The sequence below is a fragment of the Mus musculus genome, chromosome 17 (assembly GCF_000001635.26).
Source record: "Mus musculus strain C57BL/6J chromosome 17, GRCm38.p6 C57BL/6J".
Classification (NCBI taxonomy): Eukaryota; Metazoa; Chordata; class Mammalia; order Rodentia; family Muridae; genus Mus; species Mus musculus.
The window spans coordinates 29,871,785-29,897,480 of record NC_000083.6 but is presented as its reverse complement, the minus strand read 5'-3'; the positions used below and the strand labels follow the sequence as shown (position 1 = coordinate 29,897,480).

Sequence of the window (25,696 nt, the reverse complement as noted above, 5' to 3'; positions counted from 1 at the left end):
TCACCTTCCTCCTCCCCCTTCTCCTCACCTTCCTCCTCCCCTTCTCCTCACCTTCCTCCTCTTCCTCCTTCTCCTCCTCCTTCTCCCCCTCCTGCTCTTCCTCCTCCCTTCCTCCTCTTCTTCCTCCTCCTCCTGTTCTTCCTCCTCCTCTTTCTCCTCCTCCCCCTCCTGTTCTTCCTCCTCCTCTATCCCCTCCTACTTCTCTTTTTCCTTCCTGTTCTCCCTCCTCCTTCCTATCCTGTTCTCCCTCTCCCCTCCCTCCTCCCCTCCCCCTTCCTCCCTTTCCTTTCTTTTAAAGATTTCAGTAAGAGCACTGGCTGCTCTTCCAGAAAACCTGGGTTCAGTTTCCAGTGTCTCATAACCTTCTTCTGTAACTGCAGTTCCAGGGAATCAAATGTCTTGCATCAGCTATATACGGCACCAAGTGTGCATGTAGTACATTTATTTACACACACATAACACAAAAACAAATACAGCTTTTAAAAAAAGAACAAACTTCACTGAAACAAAAGGCTTTCAATAGTCAGTCTCTGGCTTGGCTGCCAGTGTTGCTACATGGTAACTAGCTGTGTTGTATTAAGGCTGTGGCTAAGCCTCTCTATTCTTTAGTACCCTGCAGCCTCCAAAGAGATGATGGAGGGGGGTCTATGAAGGCAAGTGGTTTTTAGTCTGGGCTGCGGCATTTTAACCCACTGGTGCCCCAGAAAGCCCTTAAGTAGGGGTAGAGAAAGAGTATGCAATAAACAGGCTGGATTATCTTCAAAGGGCTGAGCTGTTGGTCCCTTCCATCCCTGCAGCCATGCCTGAATCTTAATGTTCCATATCCCCTCTGGTAGGCACTGGGGGATTCCCTGTAAGAACCGGAGCCAAACAATGAGACTAGTTAATTAAAAGAACAGTAAGTCCCCTGGGCTCTGAGCTTTCTGAACTGCTTGGCCTGTGGCAGGGGACTCCAGCATTTCCAACCCTCCCTGGACACTAGCAGACCCAGCACATCTTGTGGAGTCAGGCAGGAGACAGGCCAGGGGGACCGGAGGGGGAGGGGCACAGGCCCACGTGTCCCTAGGGTTGAATTGTATTGTAGAGAGAAGCAGGTGATGAGGCTCTGGCTAGGGTGATGCTGGCCTAGGTCACACCAAAGCAGAGGGAGTGGCCCCATACTTTCAATGCTTGGTGGGGCTAGGGACCGCTCTGGTCCTGTGGAATCTGTGTGAATGGCGCCCCCTGCAGGAAATGCCATGCCTTTTCCGTGTGTGTGTGTGTGTGTGTGTGTGTGTGTGTGTGTGTGTGTGTGTGTGTATACAGCTGTATGTCCATACAAGCTGCCCCTCCATATCTGCTGCAAATTTCCATGTCCCCCAAACCCATCATTCTCAGATCACAAATGAGTCATGGTCTGCCTGGGCTACAGAGATAGTTCAAGGCTAGCTTGGACCACTTTGTAAGAGGAAAGAGCCTGGGTATAGCTTAGTAGGCGAGTGCTTGCCTAGTGTGAGCCTGGGGTTCAGTCTCCAAGGGAGGGATGACTGGGGACAGAAAGAAGACAGTTAGGTAGAAGGTTAAACAGAAAGAGGCAAGGGAAACTCAGGGCCTGTCCTTGAGCCCCCAGACTGTGACCCCAGTATCACCAGTCCCCTTTCTGGGACATCTCTTTAAGCTGGGGAACATTTGATCCTGCTTCTGGCAGAGCCTGCTGGGAGGCTGAGAAAAGCTAGCTCAGCGGAACAGGATACTTCCACTGGGGCCCCAGAAGCCAGAGGACAGACACCCCCTCTCAGTCTGCTCATGCAGGAAGAGATGCCTGGCCTGACCTCTTCTTGCCCAGCCACATCCCAAAAGCAGGAAGCAATGGGGGCGCCTACCGTCTCTGCAACCTGCATATCCCAGAGCTTCCGATGGACGCCTGCCCCTCATCTAGTTGATTCCTTTCTCCAAGAATCAGCTTCACCAGGCTGCATAAGACTCAGACACATCTTCTTAAAAGACGGGCATTTGCATTAGCCCCTAATCCAAACTTCAACTGGGTGATTCAGGCCTCGTCCAAAGCCGATTTTTGTTGGTTGCTGTGGTTGGCTTGGCTCACAAGTATACAGGTGACTGCTGTGTATTCTGCCCTGCTCTGGGCGCTGTGAGCAGCCTCACGTGACCAGGACACATAGAAATGTCTATATACTTCAGCTCAAGACATTGATGACTATTCTAGGCCTGGGACATGGGTGACATCCAAGACCAAGTGGCAGCTGGGGTTCCAGAAAGTAGCAGATCTGCAGATGCCAGGCAGTCCTACGGTCTGAGATGGCTTCGCTGGAAGGCTATCGGAGTGGGTGGGGACAGGCTTCTTGCCTGAATGGAGTCTGGTACTGCAAAGAGAGCAGATTCTCCTCCCTGTGCCTGTTGCCAGCTGCCAGTGTCAGACACTGGCCATCAAGCAGGCCCAGTCCCCAGGAGCCCAGAGAGACATTTGCATTGAGAGAGAGTGTACCCAAATGATACACCAGGCTGCTTCCCTGGGGTGGTAAAACAGAGGAGCTGCAGGCAGCCAGGCAGAAGGGGCAAGAAGTTATCTTCCAGTAAGAGAACAGAGTTATTCACCAGGCCAGGCCTTTCCTCTTTAGGTTATGGTCCATTTCTAAGTCTGTGTTTTCATCTATTTCTTCACCAGGGTGGGAAACGGTCTCCCCTCTTAGGCTGGAGCCCAGGTCCAGGGTTGTGCCTCTTCCCTCCCTGTGGACAGTCTGTGTCCCCTCAAATGGGGCTCCCTGTGGACAGTCTGTGTCCCCTCAGATGGGGCTCCCTGTGGACAGTCTGTGTCCCCTCAGATGGGGCTCCCTGTGGACAAACTTTACTTCCCTTAGACTGGTACTCTCTGGTGACCGGCCAGGTCTTCACTCACTGGCACCTTCTACACAATGGGATGTCTAAGACGATGCTATGTAAAAGACTTGAGTAAATAAATTATGAAATTCTCCTGCCTCTTGTCTTCCCTCACCCATTCAGTAGAGACATGGGGTCTCGTATTCCGCTGTCCCTTATGCCTGCTCAGAGAATGAGACCATCTACTTTGTTGTTGTTGTTGTTGTTGTTGTTGAGTCAGGGTTTCTCTGTGTAGCCCTGGCTGTCCTGGAACTCACTCATATACCAGGCTGGCCTTGAACTCAGAAATCTGCCTGCCTCTGCCTCCCATGTGCTGGGATTAAAGGTGTGTGCCACCACTGCCCGGCTCTTTAAAGTTGGCTCCCCTTAGCTACATTACTGTCCAGCAAGAGTGTGGGCGGGGGCGGGGGGGAGGTTGGGACAGTGCAAGTTGCGACTCTCAGATGAGAAATGGTGTGTTGTACATGTCCTGCCTCAGTCACAGCTCACAGGCCTTGGAGTCTGACGATGTGAGGAATTTCAGGAGGTAGCCCACCAATGTTGATATCTAGCAGACTATTCTGGAGCCCAGAGACAGGAAGGTCACACAGTGAGGCAGGGTATGACCATGGCCCAGTGGCAAGCCAGTCAGGGAGTAGCCTCATTATTCACATCTGTAAAATGGACAGACCAGTTGTCTTACCTCACAAGAACAAGATAAGAAGAAAATAGTATGGTCTCTGTAAAACTCACTAGAAAGTTCAAATGTGAGGGCACTGTCTGTTATTTTAGTGCTGAGAGAAAACACCATGATCAAAAGCAACTTGTGGAGGAGAGGGTTTATTTCATCTAACATTTCTATATCATAGTCCATCACTGAAGGAAGTTGGACAGGAACTCAAGGCAGGAACCTGGAGGCAGGAACTGAAGCCCAGGTCATGGAGGTGTGCTGCTTACTAGCATATACTCCATGGATTGCTCAGCCTGCTTTCTTATGCCACAGTGAGTTGCCCACTCCCACATCATCATTAATCAAGAAAAGAAAAATGCCCCACAGACTTGCCCACAGACCAATCTGATGGAGTATTTTCTCAATTAAGATCCCCTTTAGGGGCTGGAGAGATGACTCAGAGTTAAGAACACTGGTTGCTCTTCTAGAGGTCCTGAGTTCAATCCCCGGCAACCACATGGTGGCTCACAGCCATCTGTAATGGGATCTGATGCCCTCTTCTGGTGTGGTTGAAGACAGCAACAGTGGACTCATACATAACATAAATAAATTAATTTTTTAAAAAATCCCTCTTTCCAGTTATATCTAAGTTTGTGTCAAGATGATAAAACCCAACCAGTCCAGGAACCTATGGCAATGGCTGATAAGTGGTTGCCAGAGATTCCAAATCAACCAATCGTCCAAGCCGAGCAGGCTCCCAGCCGAGCCCCACCCATTGCCACTCACCAGGTTATGTGATGTTTGTTGGACACCTACTAAGTGCCAGGAACTGTGCCAGGTGCTGGAGAAACGGCCCCTTCCTTTCCCTTCCCTTCCCTGCTCAAAGCTATCACAGTTCTCATATCACGTGAGCAAAACCTGCATCCGTTCCAGGCTACAAAGGGCTTGCTCTTTGGCAAGCACTGTTATGGCTCTGGAGTGAGCTGATGTGGGCTCATGGGTCCATCATGGCCGAGCCACAGGGCAGCAAGCAGCAGACTTGGTAATGGTGGCCAGAGCCTAGGGCCGAGAGCTCTGAGTGAACAGGAAGTGGCTGAAGCTTGGAATCTCAAAGCCTGCCTTCACTGAGACACCCCCTTTAGCCTTCCCAAACAGTGCCACCCACTGGGGACCAAGCACTCGAATACAAGGGTCCACAGGGGACACTCTCGTTCAAACTAGAACTCTCTTTGATCTCAGCCATTCCCACTTGCTCCTCACCTGCAGTCAGATCTTCCTTACTACCGCAGGGCCTTTGCACGTGCTGCCTCATCCCGGAAGTGTCCACCTCCCCAGATCATAGTGCGATCAGTCCCTCTACTCTTTAGTATCATGGCTCCAGTGTTAGTGGGAGCCTACAAAGTCCAACCCTCCTGCTTTCTACTGCCTCCCCTTAGCTACATTACTGTCTAAACACCAGATAGTTTCTGTATTTGCTTGGCCCTAGTGTGTGTCTCTTCATACCTCCATAAAGAAGGTGTTTTGTCTTAAATTTTTTTGTTTTTGTTTTTGTTTTTGTTTTTGTTTTTATTTTTATTTTTGTTTTTACACCAGTGCTTGGTAGCTTCAGGCTTGATAGGTAGAAAGCACCTTTGCCTGATGAGACATCTCACCACCTCCAGAAGGGATTTTGTCTCTCTTGTTTGTGCTGAGTCCACAGCGCCTAGGGTACTCAATGAATGGCACTCATAAAGAAGAGTGGGCTCATATAAAGCCTGCATTTTATCAGCAGGGCCTAACTGAGTGTGGTGGGGATAGAGGGTGGGGGTGGGATACAGCTCTGGTGACAAAATTCCATAGGCAGCCCCCACCCCCACCCCATCCAGGGTGTCATGGAAAGATTGCATTATCCTTAGTCTTGAGCTATACAATTTATAACACAAGTTAACTGCTTACTAATTAGCAGCTGGGGCCATTAATTGGCTATTTGTTAGGGCTCGAATTAATAAACTGGTCTTTCAGCGGGGTCATAACTCTCACCGTTCCTCATCCTTTCCCAGCTTCCCTCCTCCCCTTGACCAGAACTCAGCCTGCTGTGCGATCCAATCAATACCTGCCACCGTATGATTTTCAGACGCAATCTACTTCTCCAGGAGGCGACGGCACCATTGGGGCCAGGCCGAGTCTCTTCGAACTTGCACTCTTCCTTGCTTCCCTTGCAGGCTCTGACTCACAAGAGGAGAGCAGAAGAGACCAGAGAGCTGTTTAGGAATTGTGGTGTCATTAGAGACCTCAGCTACCCACCCATGCCGGACCCTGTCCCAGGACCCTGCTTCCCTAGCTCATCTCAGACACAACCAGAGTTGGCTAGTTCTGGGAACTTACTGGGGTCCAAGTGCTGAGGCTTCTCTGAGAAGGAAGGCTTTCTTCAGTGAGGAAGTGATGGTGGTCCCCAGATCCCCTGCTGCAGACTGATCCCATGCCTTGTGATTCCTTATGGTCCCCCCCCCCCCAGGGACATTCCTGCAGGTCTTGGGGTCTAGCTCTCATGCTCCCACATTCTTACCAGACTCATGTGTGGTCCAGAGCACTGTTCTAGTGCTTGTAGAAACTAGGAGATGCTGGCTCTTATGCTAGTTTCACAGCAAGAATTATGGAAGTGTGGCTAGTCGCCTCTGGGCTTGCATACCTGCAGCTTGGGAACCTTAGGAGGAAGGCACAAAGCTGTTCAGCCTGGCTACTTAGGATCCTTAGCATCTCTGTGAACAAGAGTAAGTCCTTAAGATGCCTGACAGTGCCCGACACAAAACCTCTGTCCCTGTAGCAGGTACCCAGTTCTCTCAACCACTGCTAGGTAGAAGTCCCACCTGCTTGATATCTGGGTGACAGTGAGGCCCAGACAGCTTAGGGCTGGACCACAAGCCTGGTGGTCCTCTGCATTCTCTGAGGTTGGCTGCCACTGTCAATTCTGAGGTTCAGTCCCAGGCAGCAGGCCTGGAATACTGTGGGGAGGAAATGACTGAGTTGACAGGCACACATGAACAGGCTGTCGAGGTGTTTACACTACACACAGCGAGTATTCACAAGTGGATTAGCACAGCAAATGTTCAATCCCAGCCTGCCAGGCTCTGGACTTCTGCTCTCCTCCTCCCTAGCCCTCCACCACAAGGCCTCGTTCTTTTCCAGGCCAATATGTGTTCAGACAGTATACCCATCCTCTCTGCTAGGCCAGAGAAAAGCAATTTGATGCTGTTTGGGGTTGGGAAAGGAATACAACAGTTTCCCAGAATAGGCAAAGCCAGAGAGAGCCTGACTCATCAAGGATGACTCCCTGGGAGCTTCCTGGGGGATTCTGGAAGCTTCCCAATAATGGCAACAGGACAATAAACCAAGCTACTCACCATCACCCCCTCATCTGATACCACTTCCCTTTCAGACTGAGTGGGAGAGGTAGGTGGGAAGACATTGGACGTCTGTGGATCATATCATGCATTTCCCTTCGAGTTAACGGAAGGCTGAGCACGTGGAAGGTAGCTTTGGACTGGGGGATCTGGCCCACGATGGACATCATTCATTCATTCATTCATTCATTCAATAAATCTCTAGTTGGCATCTGCTGAGTTGAGTTTGGACACCCTTAACTGAGCATTGGACTCCCACCCCTAGTAAGAGTAGGAAAGAAACAAAGGAGCCAGGAACAAGGGCGGGTAGCCTGGATGAACCATAAGCAAACTGAGAAGAGTCAGGCTGATGGCGCCCCTCCCCATCTACCAGGCAACACCTTGTGCTTTCCACTCCTCCTTAACAGGTTATGTTTGCCCAGGAGGGTCAGAGGAGAAACATCCCGGTGGGAGTGGGCTTGGAGAGGGAGGGATTTATAATTAATATTTTTAATTCATGCGCTGATTTACATGCAAGAGAATCAACTCTTTGGGTGATCAGAAACAGGTCTTTGAGTTTGGACAGATGCCTGAGGTCATGGACCCACCATTGCAGCAGATCCTGAACAGGATCTAACCTCCGAGCTTGTTAGCTGCTGCGGCTGTGCTGTCCGCGCTCCCACGGGCCGCTCTAGTACAATCCCTGCGCTCACGCCGAGATAAATAACGGCGACAGGTGGAGCAGGTAAGATTAGCAGGACCGGGTTGGAGGGAGGACGCTATCGGAGGCGCCAGGGAGGTCGTGCGCCTCTCTGCCCAGCCCACGCCCCTCCCCAAGGGCGTCTGGAAGGAACTACATCTTGGTCACAGCTTCGGGGAGGGCCGGGTTAAGGTGACGGAGTCTCGAAGTGGGGGGAGACAGGCTTCCCGGCTTGGCTGCAGGAAGCGCGAGCACCCCTAGGGCACTTGGCCACGCCTGAGGTCTCACGGGTAGGCAGGATTTGAGAGAAGCGGGCTGAAGGGGACCCTGGGTGTCCCTGTGGAGCTCTGGCACTGGGGTCTTGCTGGCAAACCTGTTGGCAACCTGTGGGCCTCAGCTAGGACACTGCAAGCTGCAAGCGCGTCCTCCTCCTCAGTGCCTCTGGCAGCGTCCCCGGCGCCCGACCCGGGGAGAGGCCGAGGCAGCTTGGAAAGGGGCTGGGGCTCTGCCAGGGGCGGGTAGTGGTGGTGGAGGTGGCGGGATTCCCAAGCCGAGCCAACATCCCTGCAGAGCGACAGCAGGCAACCGCCTCTCGCGCCAGCTCTGGTCTAGGAGAAGCAGACGCCTTGGCCTTTCCCTCCGATCCTAGGCTCCAGTATCACCTTCTCCAAAGTGCAAAACATTCATTAAGTGTCCAGTGCCCTGCAGGCTTGCGTCCCAGCAACCAGCCGCCGGTGCTTGCCCGGCGAGCGTGCGGCGAGCGTTTGCACCCGGCCAGGGCTTTGCCAGCCTGGGCTGTGCAAGGGAGGGCGGAGAGCGTGTGCGAGTGCGCGGCTGCAGAGCCCGCGCCGAACCCACGTTCCCGCTACTGTCCTCGGGATAGATGGATCCATTGCTGCTTTCTGACATTTTTCTGCCAGGGGGCTGGTGGGGGAGGCGGAGATAGGGAGAGAGAGATGGGGGGGGCGGGGAAAGAGAGAGAGAGAGAGAGAGAGAGAGAGAGAGAGAGAGAGAGAGAGAGAGAGAGAGACTGCTTCCCCCAGCCCTGTTTTGTTTTCTCTAATTGGTCCTGGGGGAAGCAAGGAAATTGGACAGAGGCTGGGCCGGGCGAGCTGGGCTGCCTTTAATTGGCTCCCCTTTTTTTAACTGGAGGGGAATCAAACAGGAGAGCGAGCGAGCGACAAAGGGTGGGAGAGCGAGAGACCGATCGCGGAGATGGGAGGAGGGAAGAAGGGAGGAGGGAGAGCGGGAGGCGGGGTGGTGGTGATGGGGAGGTGGAGGAAGCGCGGAATGAAAAGCTCGGAGGGACCAGAAAGCAGCACAGCGAAGCCCAAGTTAGGGAGCGAGCGGAGCGCTCCCGCGGCCCCGGAGCCGGAGTGGCCGCGGTGCCCCGGAGCCCGCCCGGCCCCGCCCGCTGGGGCCCTCTCGGGCCCAGGCCGCCGGGAGGGGGGCGGGGACGCCCAACTTGGGGCGCGGCGCAGCCCCGCTCTCCCGAGATCGCGGAGCCCGGGAATGCCACGGCGGCGGCCAGACGGCGGGAGAGGAGCGGGGAGAGAGGAGGCGGCCAGCAGCTCCTGAGCCCGGGCCTCCGCAAGAGCGCGAATTATTTTCAAAGGACTCAAACTTTCCTCTTTCCCTTGCTGGCTGCGGTCCCTCTTGCTTTGGAACCGTTCTCTGGATTCCCGCGGGGGCGCCGGGACGCGATCGCCTCCCCCGGATTCCTCGGCGGCGGCTCGGCTAACTTCGCGGACTCGGGGACCCGGAGCGCTCGCCCCGCTGCCGAACCTAGTCCTCGCTGCTCCAGCGCTCCAGAGGACCGGGACCCGGCGCCCTCGCCTCCGGGAAGGGCGCCCAGCCCGGCTCCCTTGGGTCGGGCTGCGGAGCCCTCCACACCTACTGCAGGACTGGAGCCAGCGGATTAACCAAAGCAGAGTCCGGGCCTCCTGGCCTGGCTCCGCGGAGGGGCGTCCCCTGGGCGGGGAAAAGACAAGTTTGTCAGGCATCGGTGGCCTGTTGGATCGGAGCGCGGCCGCCGCAGCAGAGAGGTCCCCCCGCGTTCAGCACCCTCGGTGGACAGCCCTGGGGACCTAGGACTGCTCGGTGGCCGAGCTTTCTGGGCCAGGGAGCTGGCTGCTGCGCCCGGTGCGCAGAGGCTTCAAGGTCTGGGGCAGCGCCCCCTGCGTCTCCACCCGGGCAGCCGCCCTGTGGGAAGAGGACAGAGCCGAGTCGCGGCTTGCTCAGACTCCTAGTCTCGGTCGCCGCCCTCTCCGTCGCGACTCAGGGAAAAGGAGGGAACGCAGAGGGCAAAGCGGTGCCCCGGCGGATGCGCCCCCCGCCGCCTCTCAGGCTGCGCCGCCTCGCGGGGATGAAGCACTGGCCGTGAAGATGGAGGTGACCTGTCTTCTACTTCTGGCGCTTATCCCCTTCCACTGTCGGGGACAAGGAGTCTATGGTAAGAGCCAGCGTCCCGCTCTACCCTGGCGGAGCCGCCCGGAAACTTTACAAGATCTTGCTCAAAGTGCGCGCTGCCGGGGCTTGGTGGATGCACTGATGGCCGCGTCTCCGCCCTCGCCTGGGCGCCGGGAGACCGAGCAGGCTGCTCCCGAGCCCAAGAAGCGGTCCTAGGCTATTGGTGTGAGGCTGGGGATGCCGGGGTAAGGTCTCGGCTTTCCGAAATCTTTCCAGGGGTTAGAGAGATCCGGAAGTCTTGGGAGAATAATACAGTGAGCTCAGGAGACCCGGGAAGAGCCCAAGCTCTGGGCTGGGGCAGCTGTTCCCACGGAATCCTTTTCCTCCCTCGGCTCAGCCTCCCGAGTGGAAGCGGGCGATGAGCGATCCGGAGTTGTGCGCGGCTGGCGGGCGAGAAGCTCTCCAGCACCGCGGCCCTGAGGCTGGCTCGCCTTCCGGGCAGTGGCCGCGGCTCGATCGCCTCTTCTAGCTTCTTGGCGGTCTGAGCTGTTGGGCATCCCTTAGCCCAGGCGCCGACTGTTCTCGGCATCCCTTTTCAGACCTCTCCTGAGCCAGCTCTTCCTGTCGCTGGTTCCCAACCACAGAACCCCAGCCCCAGCTTCCTTCTGCCTGCTCGCACACACAGACACATTCAGCCACAGTCCTCAGGAAACGCACACACGGCTCGCACCCATCCGGCTACGTGTCTAAACCCTGCCTCCCGCCACGCAGCTCTGCTCTTGGATGCCCAAGACAAGCTCAGTCGCGCCATGGAGTATTCTGATCACCTTTTCTCCACTCCATGCCGCGGGTTTCCTCACCGAAGACTCCTTGGTTCAATACTACCCAGGGTCATCCTCCCGACGTGCACAGCACAGAAAGTCAGTCAGTCCCCAGAGCCCATGGCCCTGACTTTGCGTTCTGCTCACCGCAGGGTGGGCTTTGTAGTTACTTTCTAATGATGTGTGGCTGGGGTGGGCAGGATTCTCCTGCTTTCTCTGGGGCTAAGAATCTAATTATTCTCTTTGAGAGTGGAGGGTGTTGGACCCAGACAGTGTGGGTGACAGAAGCCATATCCCCTGGCTACTAGCTTCAGGTCTTGGGTCTCTCACTGTGCCAGGCAGAAGGAAGGAGCGTCCCGGGGAGGGGGTATCTGGAAAGTATACGCTCCTGGGCTCTAACAGCTTGGGCTTAATTCCCTGGTGAGGCCAGCCCAGGCATCCAGCCAAACTCTGCTTCTTAATTAGTTTGTGTGTCTCTTACTGCCTGGCCCCTGGCATAGGCCAGAAAAGGCAGGCGGGAGGGATGCTGCAAGAGGCTGAGCTTTATGTATTGGGGGTGGGGGGCTATAAAACAAGGCAGGGGAAGACACCAGAGGCCTCAGAGTTCCTGTTCTCCGGAATCACTAAAGATATCAGCAGCTCAGTCACTGCCACCTTCAAGTGGCTACTGTAACTTGCTCACACACCCTCCTGAGGTGCGGGTCTGTCAACGGCACCTTTCTCCTGCGTCCTTGGGCTGGTCTGATGACACTATCTCATGCTCTCTGGCTTGGGTTTCTCCATCTTCATCTGGGTGGCCTGATGTACATTTAAAGAGTCCTCTCTGGGTTTACTTAGGAGCCCCAACAACGAGGACAGAGGTTAGGGAACAAGAACTATGGTCTATGTAGACCCTCATTTTCAAGCTTCTCTGTCCCATCTCTCATATGCTGGGGTCCCTGATGCTCTTGTTACAAGTCAGGAAGGGTAGATATACTGGGTCTGCTCGCCCCTCGTTCTTCAGGGGCACTCTTTGCTCCTGAACTTAGATAGCTTGGCTCCAGGCAAAGCTGGGTTGTAGAGGGGATTGCTGAGTGGGACATCTTTTTTAGAGGTGAATGGGAATCGGGAGAAACAGGAGCTAGGGTGGGTGGACAGTGTCCCTTGCAAGGTTACAAAAGCTTGGTGACACCTCAGCAGGATTGGAACTAAGGAGTGTGGTAAAGAGCCAGGATGTGTTCTACCCCACCCATTTCTCTGAACCCCAAAGCAGATGAAGCAGATGAGTGGGAGTGTGGAAGTATACAGGGATGGAGATGTCCACCCTGGCCATCCACCACAGCATCCAGCCCCAGTCTGGTACCCGGCACCCTGTAGGAATGCCAATGAGATCGTTTGAGTATGTGAAGAGCTAGGGTTAGGGCAGGCTGACAATGCTTCGCGAGATTCTCAGGTGTATCCTAAGCTTGGTATTCACCAAGACAGAGGGCTTTAGTTAAGGTTCCTACTCAGAGAGCATGAGGCCCTAGGCTTGCAGCCCCAAGAGAGGGAAGAGTCTGAAGTGCTGGGGTTCACTAGCACGGAGGAGGGAGAGGTAGGATGTTAGTGTGTGCTGGGGATAGACTTCAGCTGCTACCACCTTTCTATCCTGGGCCTGTGCTGCTGCTGCTGCTGCTGCTGCTGCTGCTGCTGCTGCTGCTGCTGCTGCTGCTGCTGCTGCTGCTGAGGATTGTTCCATAAGGAGGGCAAGACCAGTCCTAGTGAGAGACAGCTGCTTAGAGCCCTAGGCTCTGCTTCCCGCTGGGTCCATGCTCAACTCTAAAGCTGGCCAGCAGCAGCAGGATTGGGGAGGCCCTCACAGTCTGGCCTAGGCTCTGCATCCCACTGGGTGGCTTTGCTTTTCTTTGGGGCCACAGATGCTACAGTGGCCGGGTGTGGGACCAGATGGTCCATTTGGAGGGGGGCCTGCTCCTTCCCTGCTTCTCAATCTCTAGCCTAGTTTGTTGTTTTCAGGGCGGATCCTATAATCTGCCGGGCGGGTGTGTGTGTGTGTGTGTGTGTGTGTGTGTGTGTGTGTGTGTGTTTGTGTAGCGCTGAGGTGGGCCCCAGAGAGGTCTAGTTCTGTGACAAAGACAGTAGGCTGGTGAAGGAGAGGTAACAGGCTCTATGAAGGCTGAGTCAGAGACTTCCTATTCTCTCAAAGCAGTTAGGGGCTTCCAGGCAGGGGCCAGTGAGCAGGATTCAGCTTAGTGCAAAAACACAACAAACCCCTGGATTATTTAATATGCAGGAGTGGGAAGTGACATTCTCCTTAAGACAGGTTGTTTGCAACTTACTGGGGGAAGTCAAAATATTTCACCAAAGGTGTCATCAGAAACTACTATCCTATGCTAATTTTTGTGGGAACATGAAGACAGATGTTGAATAATTTGACAAGAGCAACATCGCTTACAGAATTATCACCAAGTCAGGTTCTCCCCATCTCTGAGGAATGGGGGTGGGGAGGGGAGAGGAATTTCGGGAACTGAATTTCCCAGTGTGGGGTTTCTAGTATTGAGGTGGGTGGAGACACTTGGGACCTTTCCCTCTGAGTTCCACACCCCTGCCTTGAAAGCGGCTGTATAAGCTCTTACCCTGAGAAGCAGGTTCTGGAAGCAGGTAGCTCCGTGGGTCAGCAGCAGGCTTAGGTTTTCCTAACTCCCCAAGGAAGGTCCCGCCTACTTTTGTCCCCTTTCCAGTTTCATTCTTTGTTGTAGACACTGCCCGAGGCAAAGATTGTTTTGTGTCCATAAATCCAGGCTATTTTGCCTGTGCTGCCTTTGGCAGCTCCCCCAAGGCTGCCTGGGGGCTCCCCACAGGGTCATTCTATACAGCTCCTGGTTTGCATCTGCCCCTTCCTACTCTGTAGACTGGGTATCCAAGTATCACACATGGGTGAGGGTCTGGGGTCTGGAAGCTAGATTGGAAGGGATTGTGAGAATAAGGAAAGTACCCTTAAGGGGCAGTCTGGGACTATCGGAGGGGCCTGCGTGTAATTGGCCAGGTCTAGCTCTGAGCTGCTGAGGCCGGGTGGCAAAGCCTCATTTAGAGCCCTGTATTAGCTCTGCTTTGCTGGAACATGAAGGGATGGGCGGGGGGCTCCATAGGGAGGTGGAGGGAGCTAATCACAGCCGCCAAGGCCTGGCAAATGAATGATGCAGGAGATCGATACCTGGGGTGGGAGTGGAAATCAGGCTGTGGTAGCAGGGCTAGCTTCTCCTGGTTGCCCGGGAGGCACGGAGGGGCCCTGGAGTATTAAGGCCCAGGGGGAATGTGTAGGATCCCTTCCTCTCAACCCGTTCCCCACAGGAACCCCGATGACTCTTTCTGTGACTGGGTTCAGGAACATTAGACCAGAAGGTACCTCACCCACAAAAGTTGGGGAGACTTGGGATGGAATTTCAGCTCTCTCAGTCTAGAAAAGGCTCCACTTCACCTTCTCCCTGCCACACCTCAGTTTGAGTAAGTCCCTGATGCCTGTGAGCCAGAGAGGTGGGGTGTTATTCCCTACCGACCCCTCGTTGTAAAGCTGGTGCTGTTCTTCCAGATATCGCCAGCAGGGGGCAGGCTTGGCCACCATATCGCCGCTGCTTCCCTTTCTTTGCTGGCCTCCTCACCCCATTACAGAAGGAGACACATAGTCCCCTTTGTCACCCCTGCCTAGGGTGAAAGGGGGCTCTCTCCAACTCCCACATACCTGATTCAGAATCCAAGGGCACCCACCATGGATAAAGCCACACTTCCTGCATTTTCAAGATGACTCAGTTCTTCTCTGGGCCATCGAGAACTTTGTGGGACTCTGCTGAGCTTGTGGGGCTCTGGCTATAGTAGGCGGTGTGTGGGGAGGGATCTAATACCTCTGCACAATTGCCTCTATACAAACCTAGGTACGGTCCCTGGCCGGCATCTCCTTTTCTGCTGTCAGAAGACTAGGGGCCCACGTGGCATTTAATAACTGATGCAGGAGGCAGGCGAATGCTGTGCTTAGCTCAAAGGAATGGATTTTATTTATTTTTAAACAATGGAATCTTCCTTCTTCCTAAGACTGGATATCACATGTGCTCTGCAGAACAATCAAGGAATACACAAAAGTCTAAGAAAATAAAACTCGCCAGGCGGTGGTGGTGCACACCTTTAATCCCAGAACTTGAGAGGCAGAGGCAGGCGAATTTCTGGGTTTGAGGCCAGCCTGGTCTACAGAGTGAGTTCCAGGACAGCCAGGGCTACACAGAGAAACCCTGTCTCGAAAAAAACAAACAAACAAACAAAAAACAAAACAAAAAACAAAAAAACAAAACAAAGTCAGAAAATAAAACTCAGCCCCCCCATGCACTGGGTATGGCTCTCCCTAGCATCTTTTAGTATAAAGGAGAGTGACCCATTTTAGGGAGTATCCTTGGTGAAGGTGATGGCCAATCACAGCCATGGTGGTAGCCCCGTGCCCTGCCAAGGCTTGATCTGACTGTGGTCTTCATTTCCAAGATACTCTGAGAGCTCACAGGACGCCTGGCATTGTCCTTGAACTGAGGTCCAAAGTCATAGGTAACCTACTCAGGGTGGCACAGTTGGTAAGAGGGGGGTCCCGGTGTTGGTCCCATGGACCTTCTGGGTAGGGAGAAGGAAAATGAGGAGCTATGTTTTGGGGAGGTAGGGGTATCTACTGAGTCTCCACCTCTGGTAAAGCTGGTTCTGGGCTTGACATGAGTCATGGAAGGAGGGAATAGTGCCACAAAGATCCCATAAACCCTTCATGGCAAAGACAACATGGAGACCCTGGACAGAGAGAGGGTCACCCTGTTGGCCAAGCATTGATTGAAAGGAAATCAGGGCTGTGACGATCAGAAGGCCAAGGGATGATGATGGTGGTGGTGATGGTGATGGTGGTGATGGTGGTGGTGGTGATGGTGATGATGGTGGTGGTGGTGATGGTGATGATGGTGGTGGTGGTGATGATGATGGAGATCATGAATATGCATACTGTCTCCAGCTTGCACCAAGCCTCCAGGAGAGATAGACTCCTAAGCCCATATCACCCCTGAAAAAGACAAGAGGTTCAGATAGATGGAGTTGCAGCCCCTGCATGGGGCCCAGAGTTGTGGACTGCAAAACCCGTGTTGGTGGGTGGCCTGGGAAGACCGGCAGGAGGGACTTGGCAGGAAGGGAAATTGTGATGTGGGGCAGTGTGAAGAGATTTTCTGGGGTCCCTGTAGGGTGCAGAGTTCTCTTGAAGCTTTCTTTGGTCTGGCTGAGCATCTGGGTGAAGGAACTAAAAGAGCTGAATCTAAGCGGATTTGGGGAGGTGGGGTGAAAACCAGCTCTTGTTTCTGCCGGAGTTTGCATGGGTATGGAGAGAGACTGACCATAGCACAAGACCATGCATGTAATTCATCTTACTGAGTGGAGTGTGGTACAGACCAGAGGACCGAGGAGAGAAATGGGGGGCCAAGTTCATACACGGTGGCTGAGGATAGGGGCCACCCCTGGGGAACTGTCTCCAAAGCAGAGATCTTTGCCTAGGGAGGAAACAGCACAGATAGCTACAGAAGCCTTCCAGCTTGGGAAACAGCCAGTGCAAAGGCCCTGGGGCACGGACAAAAGCTGGCTGGTTAGGACAAAATTCAGGAGTCTGTTGTGAGGAAGAGAAAGAGCAGGAGGAGGAAGGAGGGGAGTGGATAGGGTCAATCAAAGGAGAACCTCAGTTTCTCTGTCTGGAAGGTGGGTTTGCCACTCCTGGGGTTCACAGGGAAGCCTCCCTGGGATGCCAATACTTTGGCAGCTTTGAGGTGAACTATGGGGACTAATTCTCAGGAATTAGTCAGGTCAGATGTCTGGGACATTGAAGATTGTGTAAGAGTTTAAGTGGGATGGGACACGGTGGAGGGGTTTGGGGCCTAAGAGGAGAGCAAGGGGGAAGTTTTCAACTGAGTTCCTTGAAGAAGGGGAAGGGGGTGAAGTGGAGACCCTGCAGAACACGGTCACAAGACCAGAGCGAGGCAGGGAAAGAGATCCCATGGGGACAGGAGCTGACAATGGCCCGTGGTTTGCAGTTGGGGAGCGGGCTCACAGTGGGAAAAGGCAGAATAAAAAGCTGTTGATTAGACAGATTTGGGGCAGGGGAGTGAAAAGGGCGGGGGCTGGACTTCTGAATTGCTGCTTGATCCTGTCCCAGCGTGAAACCCCAGAAGAGAAGCTGCCCAGGCCAGACTTCTGTCAGTGGGCAGACAAAGACCTAGGCAAATAGCTTTAATGGTTGGGGTTTTGTTTTGAGGTGGGCTGGCTCGGTTGTCAAGAGTGACCTTGAACTTCTGTCCTTCCTGCCTTTGCGTTAGAAGAGCTGGGAGCCTTGAGGACTGAACTCGGGGCTTTGTGCATGCGAGGCGAGGACGCTGCCTACTGAGCCACGATCCTAGCGCTGAGTGTGGATTTGAAGGGGAGCTTTGTGCATAGGTTGCGTGGCAGGGAGGCTGGTGTGTGAGGAGAATGCAGATCAGAAGAGGTTACTATGTGCCTGGACTTATGTCCACAAAGCAATATGGACATCACCAGAGAAGGGATGTGTCCATGAGGCTAGTGGCTGAGGCCAGGGTCCTGAAATGTACCCATGTCTAGGGAGAAGAGAGGGAAGAGATAAAGTCGATCTTGTTTGGGAGGCATGTCAGGCTTGAGAAGGGATGGGGGACCTGGAAGGCAGGGGCAGATTTGAGGGGTACTGGGTGAGGTAGAGGAGGAGGTGTTTCAGGCTCCACTGAGGGCTGGAGGTCCCCCAACTTTCCTCAGGAGGGCCTTGGTAAAACTCAGATCTAGGCTGTTCCTAGCAGAGACACTGGCTGGTACCAGTGGATTGCTCTTTGCCTCACAAGGGCAATAGGCAGGCAGTCAGGGCCCAATGGGTACCTGGCTGCCTCTTCAAGGAGAACCTCAGTTTCTCCGTCTGGAAGGTGGGTTTGCCACTCCTGGGGTTCACAGGGAAGCCTCCCTGGGATGCCAGTACTTTGGCAGCTTTGAGGTGAACTATGGGGACTGTCTCGGGAGCAGAGGCGGTGGCCGCAGACAAGGAACGTCCCCGAGTGGGTGCAGCATGGAAGCAGAGTGTTGAGGTAGGAAATAGTGGCTGCACATTTGAGAAGTATGGAGGACCACGGGGGCCTGAAGTGAATCTAACCTGAGTCCTGCTCCTCTAACCCTGGTAGAAGGTGGTGGCTTCGGTGTGCGTGGTGCCTTGATGGCTTGGGAGAAGCTACCCCAAGCTCTTTTTGGTTCCCTTCTGGCCCCAGAGCCAGCCAGGATGCTAGGATTATCTGGTGGGTTCGAAATGGTGAGGTGGCTTGTTTAAGTCTTCAGGAAGTTATCCACAGTGCAGGCTGGACCCCCCGCCGCAGGAGCTCTGCAGACAGGAAGCCCTGAAATTGGTGCTTTGCTATAGAGGCTTCGTGGATCGACACGGTTACATCAGAACAAGTCAGGCCCAGCTGCATCTTCTCCCTGGGATGTCGCCAGGGCATGTCTGGACTTCCAGGCCACTGCCCAAGCTGAGGGTCAGGCAAGCTCCACCCCACTCTGGAGCGTTAATGCAGTCCCCTTATTATTCCCAAAGTCACCAGCTGCAGCCTTTTGGCTTGGATGGTTCTCATAGAAGATTCGGGCAGGGAGATCGGGATACCACTTTATTCCTGCCTTTAACCACAGAGTATCCTCATCCCAAACCAGCTAAGGGCTGAAAGTAACGTGTGTGTGTGTGTGTGTGTGTGTGTGTCCCTAAGGTGCTCCCCACAGCCCTCATTTTCCAAGTGGAAAGGTTGAGGGTCAGGCTGAGTGATATATCGAGGTCCTACAGTCAGCAGGTAGGTGGTAGAATCGGGATTTTAACTCAAAGCTGCCCAATGACAGACTTCATGCCTGCCTGTACTACAACTGTGAGGCTCCTGTGGTTTGTTCCCTAGACTTTCTTGGGGGGATGGGTTGATTCCTGAAGCGGCATGAGGAGCCCTGGTGTCCTTCAGGGATCATGTTTACCTGCGAAACCCTGAGGCTTCATTCTCTGGCTCCTCGGGTCCAGGGGTTGCTCCGGGCCCTTTCCACCTCGGGGTCTCTGCTTAGACAACAGCCCCCGGCTTGGCTGCACATAAGATAACCCAGGACAGCCCAACAAATATCAGTGCCCCCGAGTTGTCATGCACACTGAAATCAGCATGTCTGACATTTTGGCCAGTCTTTTTTTTTTTTTTTTTTTTTTTTTTTTTTTTTTTTTTAAGAAACAGACAGGGTTTCTCTGTGTAGCCCCGGCTGTCCCGGAACTCGATCTATAGACCAGGCTGGCCTTGAACGCAGAAGTCTGCCAGTTTCTCCCTCCTGTGTGATGGGATTAAAGTCGTGTGCCAGCATCATCCAGGAAGCCTCCTTCCTCTCAAGAAGCTCTCTCAGCAGCCCCCGGGTGGCTTCTGTTTACATTGAGCAGCCTCGGGTTCCTTGGCCGTTTTAAATGTAAGGGAGGCTATAATAAAAATGAAAAGGAGACAGATATGGAGGTAGATGGGTGGAGAGCGAGACACCAGCCTCCAGTCCGCTGCTGTCCTAGTTGGAAGTTTGTAAATGTCCATGTCAGGGGTCCGTCTCAATTGCTCATCCCCTTGACCTGTGGCTCTCTGATTGGCTGGACCGGCAAGCCCCAAGGAGCTGCCTGGTGGCGCATGCTCAGAACGTGAATACAGCCCTGTCTCCCTTTATCTTTTTTTTTTTTTTAAGATTTATTTTATTTTTAGTTATGTGTCTCCGTGTGCCTTTGGAAGCTAGAACAGGTCATTAGGTCCCCTGGGGCTGGAGTTATAGGTGACTGTGGGTGCCCAATGTGGGTGTCCGGCCCTCTGAACTTGGGTCCTCTGCTTAGGGCAGCAAATGCTCTTAACTACTGATCATCTTCCCAGCCCAAGCCTGGCTGTTTCAAGCAGTGCTGGGGGTAGGGGTGGGGTCCCAACAGGGTGTGGCAGACTTAGCCATCCTTCTGTGGCCTCAGGTCACCCAGATGTGGATCTCTGAAATTGAGTGTGGAAGGAGACTTGAGACCAGAGATAGCGGCAAGGCCTTCCAGCTGTGCAGCAAGCACCCTGCTCACCACTGAACCATCTTCCTTTCCCACTTGACTGAAAAGGTCTGAGTGGTGAGAATGGCCATACTTCACCTGCTCCCTCTGCAGCCCTCTCTCAGGTGAGACAAGGCCTTGGAGAAGACCCAAAACAAAGCAGGCAAGTGACTTGTCTACAGTCACTCAGAATTTCCTGTAAGAGTCTTGCCTGGAGTCCTACCTGCTTGTGGCTCTGTCCCTTTTCCCAAGTGCTCCCTGCCCTCCGAACCCCTCTGTCCTGGCTCAGAGGCTCTCCATGGAGTCTCTCTCCACTAGCAGGTGTCTCATTTCAGCCTGAACTTTGTGGCCTGGGGAGTGGAAGCTTCCTGGCTTGTAGGGCCAGACCCTGAAGGGCTGGGAAGTCCTTCTGAGGTGACCAAGTTCATTTGCTAACTTCTAGGGAGCCCACTCTCTCATGAGAGCATGAAGATCCACTACAATTTCCTTTGCCTTTCTTTGGGCCTTTATTTTGGGAAGTTCTTGCCACTGTCTGACCTTATTTCAACTTGCTAGAACATAACCTGATGTCAGAAAGACCCGGATAACCCGAGTGTGCCCGAATCTGTCCTTGGCTCCAGCCTTTTTTTGTCTTGACATCTTGACGGAGGCTCATTTCTCCAACTCTGAGTGGAATCCTGGGAGGGCTGAGCTGGAAGGGAACTGAATTCCAGTGGCCTGATCCCTTGGGTCCGGTTCTAATGCTCCAGTAAGATGCAGGAGACCGTGGGGAAGGTCGGGTTATCAACCTGCATCAGTGAAAGACCTGTGCAGTGAGGCTGGCTCCCCATAGAGCAACGGCAGAAGCACTAGAGGGTGTGGCAAACATCACTATAGCCTCATGCAGGCATCAGGGCTCAGCCACACCACTGTAGCCTCGTGCAACCCAGCACATCTGGATCTCTGTAGGAAAAGAGCTAAGATCAGAGAAGAAAAGTGTGTGAAGACCACACAGCCATCATGTGACCAGGCTGACATCTATAGCCATGTAGAGGGACTCTCTCGAATCTCTTTCAGTATCCTGCATCACCTCTTTGGTATGTCACTATGGTATTAATGAATTCCTGCCTCTCCTTGCCCCTGAACTCCATTCCAAATCTCCCACTGCCTCATTGCCCCCCGCCCCAAGATGGGGTGATGTGCTTGCTTTGAGTCGGGTGGGATGGATGTTGGAAGCCTTAATGGAATGCTTCCTTGTGAGTGGGGTGGGACAGGAGCTTGCTGATACACTTCCCACAAGATCCACCATGCAGTCAACAGCCAGCCGGCAGGGTACAGCACCATCTCCAGCTGGGGAGGCCTAGAAGCTATACCTTCTGCTTGAAGTCCAGGCCCAGTCCTAATGAGTAGGTAGTTCAGGTACAGGGGTATCCAGAGGTTGCCAGTGTTTGGGGTAAGGGAAGGGGTTGATTAGACACAGTGCGAACATGGTTATAGCCATGATGCTTCAGCGGGGGACACCATAGGCCATCATAGCTCCCTTGGAGCTGAAGTTTTAGGTAGCATGGGTTGAAGCAGGGAAGTGAACTCTGGAAATGAGGGCTACCCCCTCCCTTGAGGAGCCTGATTAAACCAGTTTCCCCTGTGTCCTTCTGGAGAGCTCTGGTTTGTAGCCGCCTCTCCTCCTGGGGTGGGTACACACCCACCTCTGCTTCCTCCATTGGCCAAGCATTCTTCCCTTCTGTAGGACTGTTGGTAAGGCTGACCTCTGAGTCCACCGAGCACAAAGGAACATTAGCTGTAGTGGCCGGGGTGGTGCCAAGCTCCACGCAGTGAATGGCTAGAGGGACACGGGGCACTGACAGCAGGTACCACCCCTCAGCCTGGTCTTTGTCGATGGAGCGCCGCCCTGATTTGATGAGCTGGAGGCCCTAGGCTCAAGCCTCTTTCTGGAGCTGCTCACCCCAGGGCGTGGGTTTCTCCTGTCAGTGGTCTTCAACCTTCCTAATGCTGTGACCTAACTTTAACAGTTCCTTGTGTTGTGGTGAGGACTTACCGCTGTGGCTACTTCAGAACTGTAGTTTTGCAACTGTTATGAACCGTAATGTAAATATCGGATATGCAGCTGGTCTTAGGTGACCCCTGGAAAAGGGTCATTCAACAACCTCAAAGGGGTCGCGACCCACAGGTTGAGAACCATTGCAGAGCCCCTTTCCCCTTTATTTGAGGATAAGGGTGAACCTGTCTTTGGAGGGGACGGGGTTAGGATTAGTGAGGACAAGCAGGGGCCCCCAGGGTACTTTGGATAGTGCTGCAAGTGGATTCCAGCTCTGAAGAATTCAAAGTCAGGTCAAAATGGGCGCAGCACCTGGCCCAACAGGCTGAGTTTTGAGGTCTACAGAATTCTGTCTATATCTTTCAGGAGTTTGCTGTCCTGCAGCCCTGAATAGCTGCAGTTTTCGTAGGGACCACAGAGGAACACCTCTGGCCTTTGGGGGTGCTTCCAACTGGGACCCCAGATGAATTCAGCACTTAGTGAGTACCTGCCGTATGTCACACATAAATGCTACACACAGCTCAGATCTGCTTCATTATATGAACTCTGTCTTTCAGCCGCAGAAACTGGTGGCCAGGTGAAGAAAGCTGGTGGCCTTGTTCTGTCTCCTCAGTGGGACCTGGGCTCACTTCGACTGAGATGTGATGGGTGTGTGTGTGCGTGTGTGTTTGACATGGCAGGATAGCCAGCAGATGTGAGTGCCTTTTCAAACTACCTCACTCCTGATACATTCAGAGGCTACAGCAAGCTCCACCCTACCTTGCCTTAGCTTTTCCAGACAATGTAGGCCGGTAGGTGCTGGCTCCTGAGTCCCAGAGTCAGAATACCCCTGTGTGGCTCCTTCTTTTTACTTTGGGAGGGGAGGAGGAAACAGGTGATGAGCTTGCCTTCTCCCCGCCCCCGGCCCCCCCGCTCCGCCCCGCCCCGCCCCACCCGCCCCGCCCCGCCCCACCCCGCCCTCCAGTTCTGTTGAAGGCAAACCTGAGACTGGCAAGTGTTTCTCACCATGGACCCTGACAGCTCTTGCCGCCTCACGCAGAGCCTCTTATCTCTCTCTCATACATGGAAATCTGGCGGGCACGTGTGAGTGTGTGCGTGGACGCGTACTGGTGCTGCATACAGATGGACGGATGTGTGCCCTGGGGACCTCCCCGGGGATTCTGATCAGCCACCTTTGTCCCCAGCCCTCCAACAGATTGTAGTTCCTGGTAGCCACCAGGCTCAGCCCCAGCACCCCAGGTTCAACCTGTCTCTTCCGGGCTCTGGTCCCTGCTGGGCAGAGGCCCTCTCCTCTCCCCCACCAGGAGGCCTGGGGTGGGGGGCAGGGGCAGGCCGAGGCTGGCCCGGAGCTCATGGCTAATTTTCCCGGCCGCAATCGATCCAGCAGCTTCTCCTGAGTCTATTAGCAGTCGGCAAGTGAAAATATCCCCCATCGAGAGCCCTGACCTGAGACAGTGAGGGATCCATAGCAATTTGTTCAAACAGAGGAGAGCGATTCCTTCTCATTTCTATTCCAATTTAGTCCAGGGAGAAGGGGGTCAGGCTGGGAGGCCAGAGCTGGACCCAGGCCTTGTCCACCGGGTCTCCAGTGCCAGCCAGGGTGGCAGCTGGTGCTACCCATAGTTCCTGGGGGAGCCTGGGAAGGAGGCCTGCCAGCCTTCCCGGCAGGCTTTGCTTGGCTGCCTGGGCCTGGTTGTGGGTTTGGTTTTCACAAAACACAAAGCCACCCGCCAGAGCATCATTCCCAGGCACCAGGCCCTGTGCCAGGCGTGCGCTCACCCAGGGCACTCTTGCCAGGAAAGAGTCTGGGCTGGTGCAGGACCACAGTGTCCCCAGCTGGGCCCAGCAGTAGCCTGGGGGAGGGGTCTGCCTTCTGAAGTGCCATGGCCAACCGGTTGTGGACAGCCATGCCTCAAAGGGCAGCCAGCACGTTAGGGCTCCTGTGAACCCAGGCTCCTACTTTGGGCTTGCTCAAAGCCAATGTTTTGCTGGTGGCCTCGTCAGGGAGTCTCTTTTAAGCTCCTTCAATAATACCTGCGTCCAGGGCTGGGGATGTAGAGCCGTTGGTAGAGGCTTGCCTAGCATGCATGAGTTGCTGGTTAGATCCCTGACAGGACATAGACTGGGTGGATGAGCACTGTGATCCCACCACTTGGGACATGAAGCATGTGGTCCAGGAGTTCAGTGTCATCCTTGGCTATGTAGTGAGTTCAAGGGCAGCCTGGGCTACCTGAGACCCCCTATCCTGAGAGAGAGAGAGAGAGAGAGAGAGAGAGAGAGAGAGAGAGAGGAAAAAAATACCTCCTTCCCCCTACGGGTAAACACCTAATGTACTCTGGTCACCGGGCTAAAGAAACCCCCCTTTCCCCATCTACCTCAGTTTCTCCTGGTTGTTCCTTTTGCTCTTAGGCATATCTTGTCCCCTCAGTCATCTGCCTGGCCCTCCTCACATCCCCCATGACCCCAAAGAGCAGCTCCTTTCTTATGACTGGGGAGACCCTAATGACTGAAGCTTCTGGATTGGGGCTACTGCGGTCCCTTTCCAGGCTCTTCGCATACAGGCCTCCCTCAGGTCCAGGCTTCTCAGAAAGTGGTGCCATGGCAACCAGAGAGGAAGGCTTCTAGGAAGGGTTGGCCAAATGGCCCCACATGCATGGCGGCCCCCTCCCTCCTTCACAGCTTCCTTCCCTCCTTTAGAGCCCCAGGAAGGGCAAGAGGGGAGAAGATCTTCACACTGCGGCCTCAGCGGCTGGCAGCTCTGAGGTCAGCTGCTGCACGTGACTTGCCAGGCTCAGGTGATACCACCAGCATTTAATTTCAGCATCACGCAACTAAATATACCACATCGGGTGAATAATATCTCTCTTGCTCGAGGGGTGTGTGCGTGTGTGTGTGTGTGTGTGTGTGTGTGTGTGCGCGCGTGCGTGCGTGCGTGCGTGCGTGTGTGTGTGTGCGTGCAGTGTGTGTGTGTGTGTGTGTGTGCGTGTGCGTGCGTGTGTGTGTGTGTGTGTGTGTGTGTGTGTGTGTGTGCGTGCAGTGTGTGTGTGTGCGTGCAGTGTGTGTGTGTGTGTGTGTGTGCGTGTGCGTGTGTGTGTGTGTGTGGTGGGGCAGTATGGGCTGAAGGGAAGCCGCAGAATCTTCTAGGTTGGCTCCTGGGTTCCGGTCCTGGCTCAGCCGTTGTGAAAACTTGGACAGGGTTTCATTTCACCTCGTGCCTCGATTTCTTTACCTATGAGAAGAATTGTTGTGTGCTAAGCTGTTCCTAATCCAGTGGCTGGTCCAGGGAGGGCTTAATGGCAGAGAGGTTGAGAGAGAACCCAGAGAGCAATCACAGTCCCTGCTGCATCGTGCACAGTGCCACTGGAAGAGAGGCATGGCATGCTCCGTGTACAGGCAGGTGACACAGTACTGGGGATAGAGAGCAAGAGGCTAAGGCTGTGGGTCTGGAAAGGAGAAAGGTGAAAGGTGCCCTCACCATCCCTGATACCTGTAACCTTCCCGTGTGTCTGCCTCGTGCAGATCCACCGGCCACCTGGGTCTTGTGCGAATGCCACACTTCTTCCCTTCCTGAGAGCCAGCCCCATCACATGTCCTACCCACAGCTGCCTCCTATGGAGTCCTCAGCCCCAGGAGCAAGCCCTCCACCCATCGCCCACCTGGTCATTTACAGCTGGCTTGTGGGCATTGTGAGCATTATAATCAGATCCTACGGTTTGTGCCATTCACAGCCCCCAAACAGGGAAGAGAAACCTTTC

At 54.2% G+C, this 25,696-nt stretch overlaps 1 protein-coding gene and 1 long non-coding RNA gene across 12 annotated transcripts in view; one reads left to right on the top strand and one right to left on the bottom strand.

Moving 5' to 3' along the window:
- Positions 1–409: 409 nt before the first annotated feature.
- On the bottom strand, positions 410–7,580 carry Gm41559. Of its 2 annotated transcripts, none has more exons than XR_003952341.1 (3): positions 7,491–7,580; positions 5,616–6,504; positions 410–3,527 (listed from the first exon to the last, which is right to left on the bottom strand). It is a non-coding gene; the product is annotated as a predicted gene, 41559 (long non-coding RNA). The 2 variants fall into 2 exon arrangements; XR_003952342.1 differs by having other exon boundaries at positions 5,616–6,206; positions 7,491–7,577.
- A 1,317-nt stretch (positions 7,581–8,897) lies between these two features.
- The window catches only part of Mdga1 (MAM domain containing glycosylphosphatidylinositol anchor 1), a 60,628-nt gene continuing 43,829 nt past the window's right edge, over positions 8,898–25,696 (top strand). For 8 of the 10 annotated variants that reach the window (XR_003952203.1, XR_385376.4, XR_003952202.1 and 5 more), the window contains exon 1: positions 8,898–10,034. Coding sequence is in view for 3 of the 10 variants with exons in the window: in XM_006525041.4 (XP_006525104.1) it covers positions 9,968–10,034 (67 nt within the window). In the remaining 7 variants the exon portion in view is untranslated. The remainder of the gene's footprint in view (positions 10,035–25,696) is intronic. The other 2 variants (NM_001368423.1, NM_001081160.1) reach the window with 2 other exon arrangements.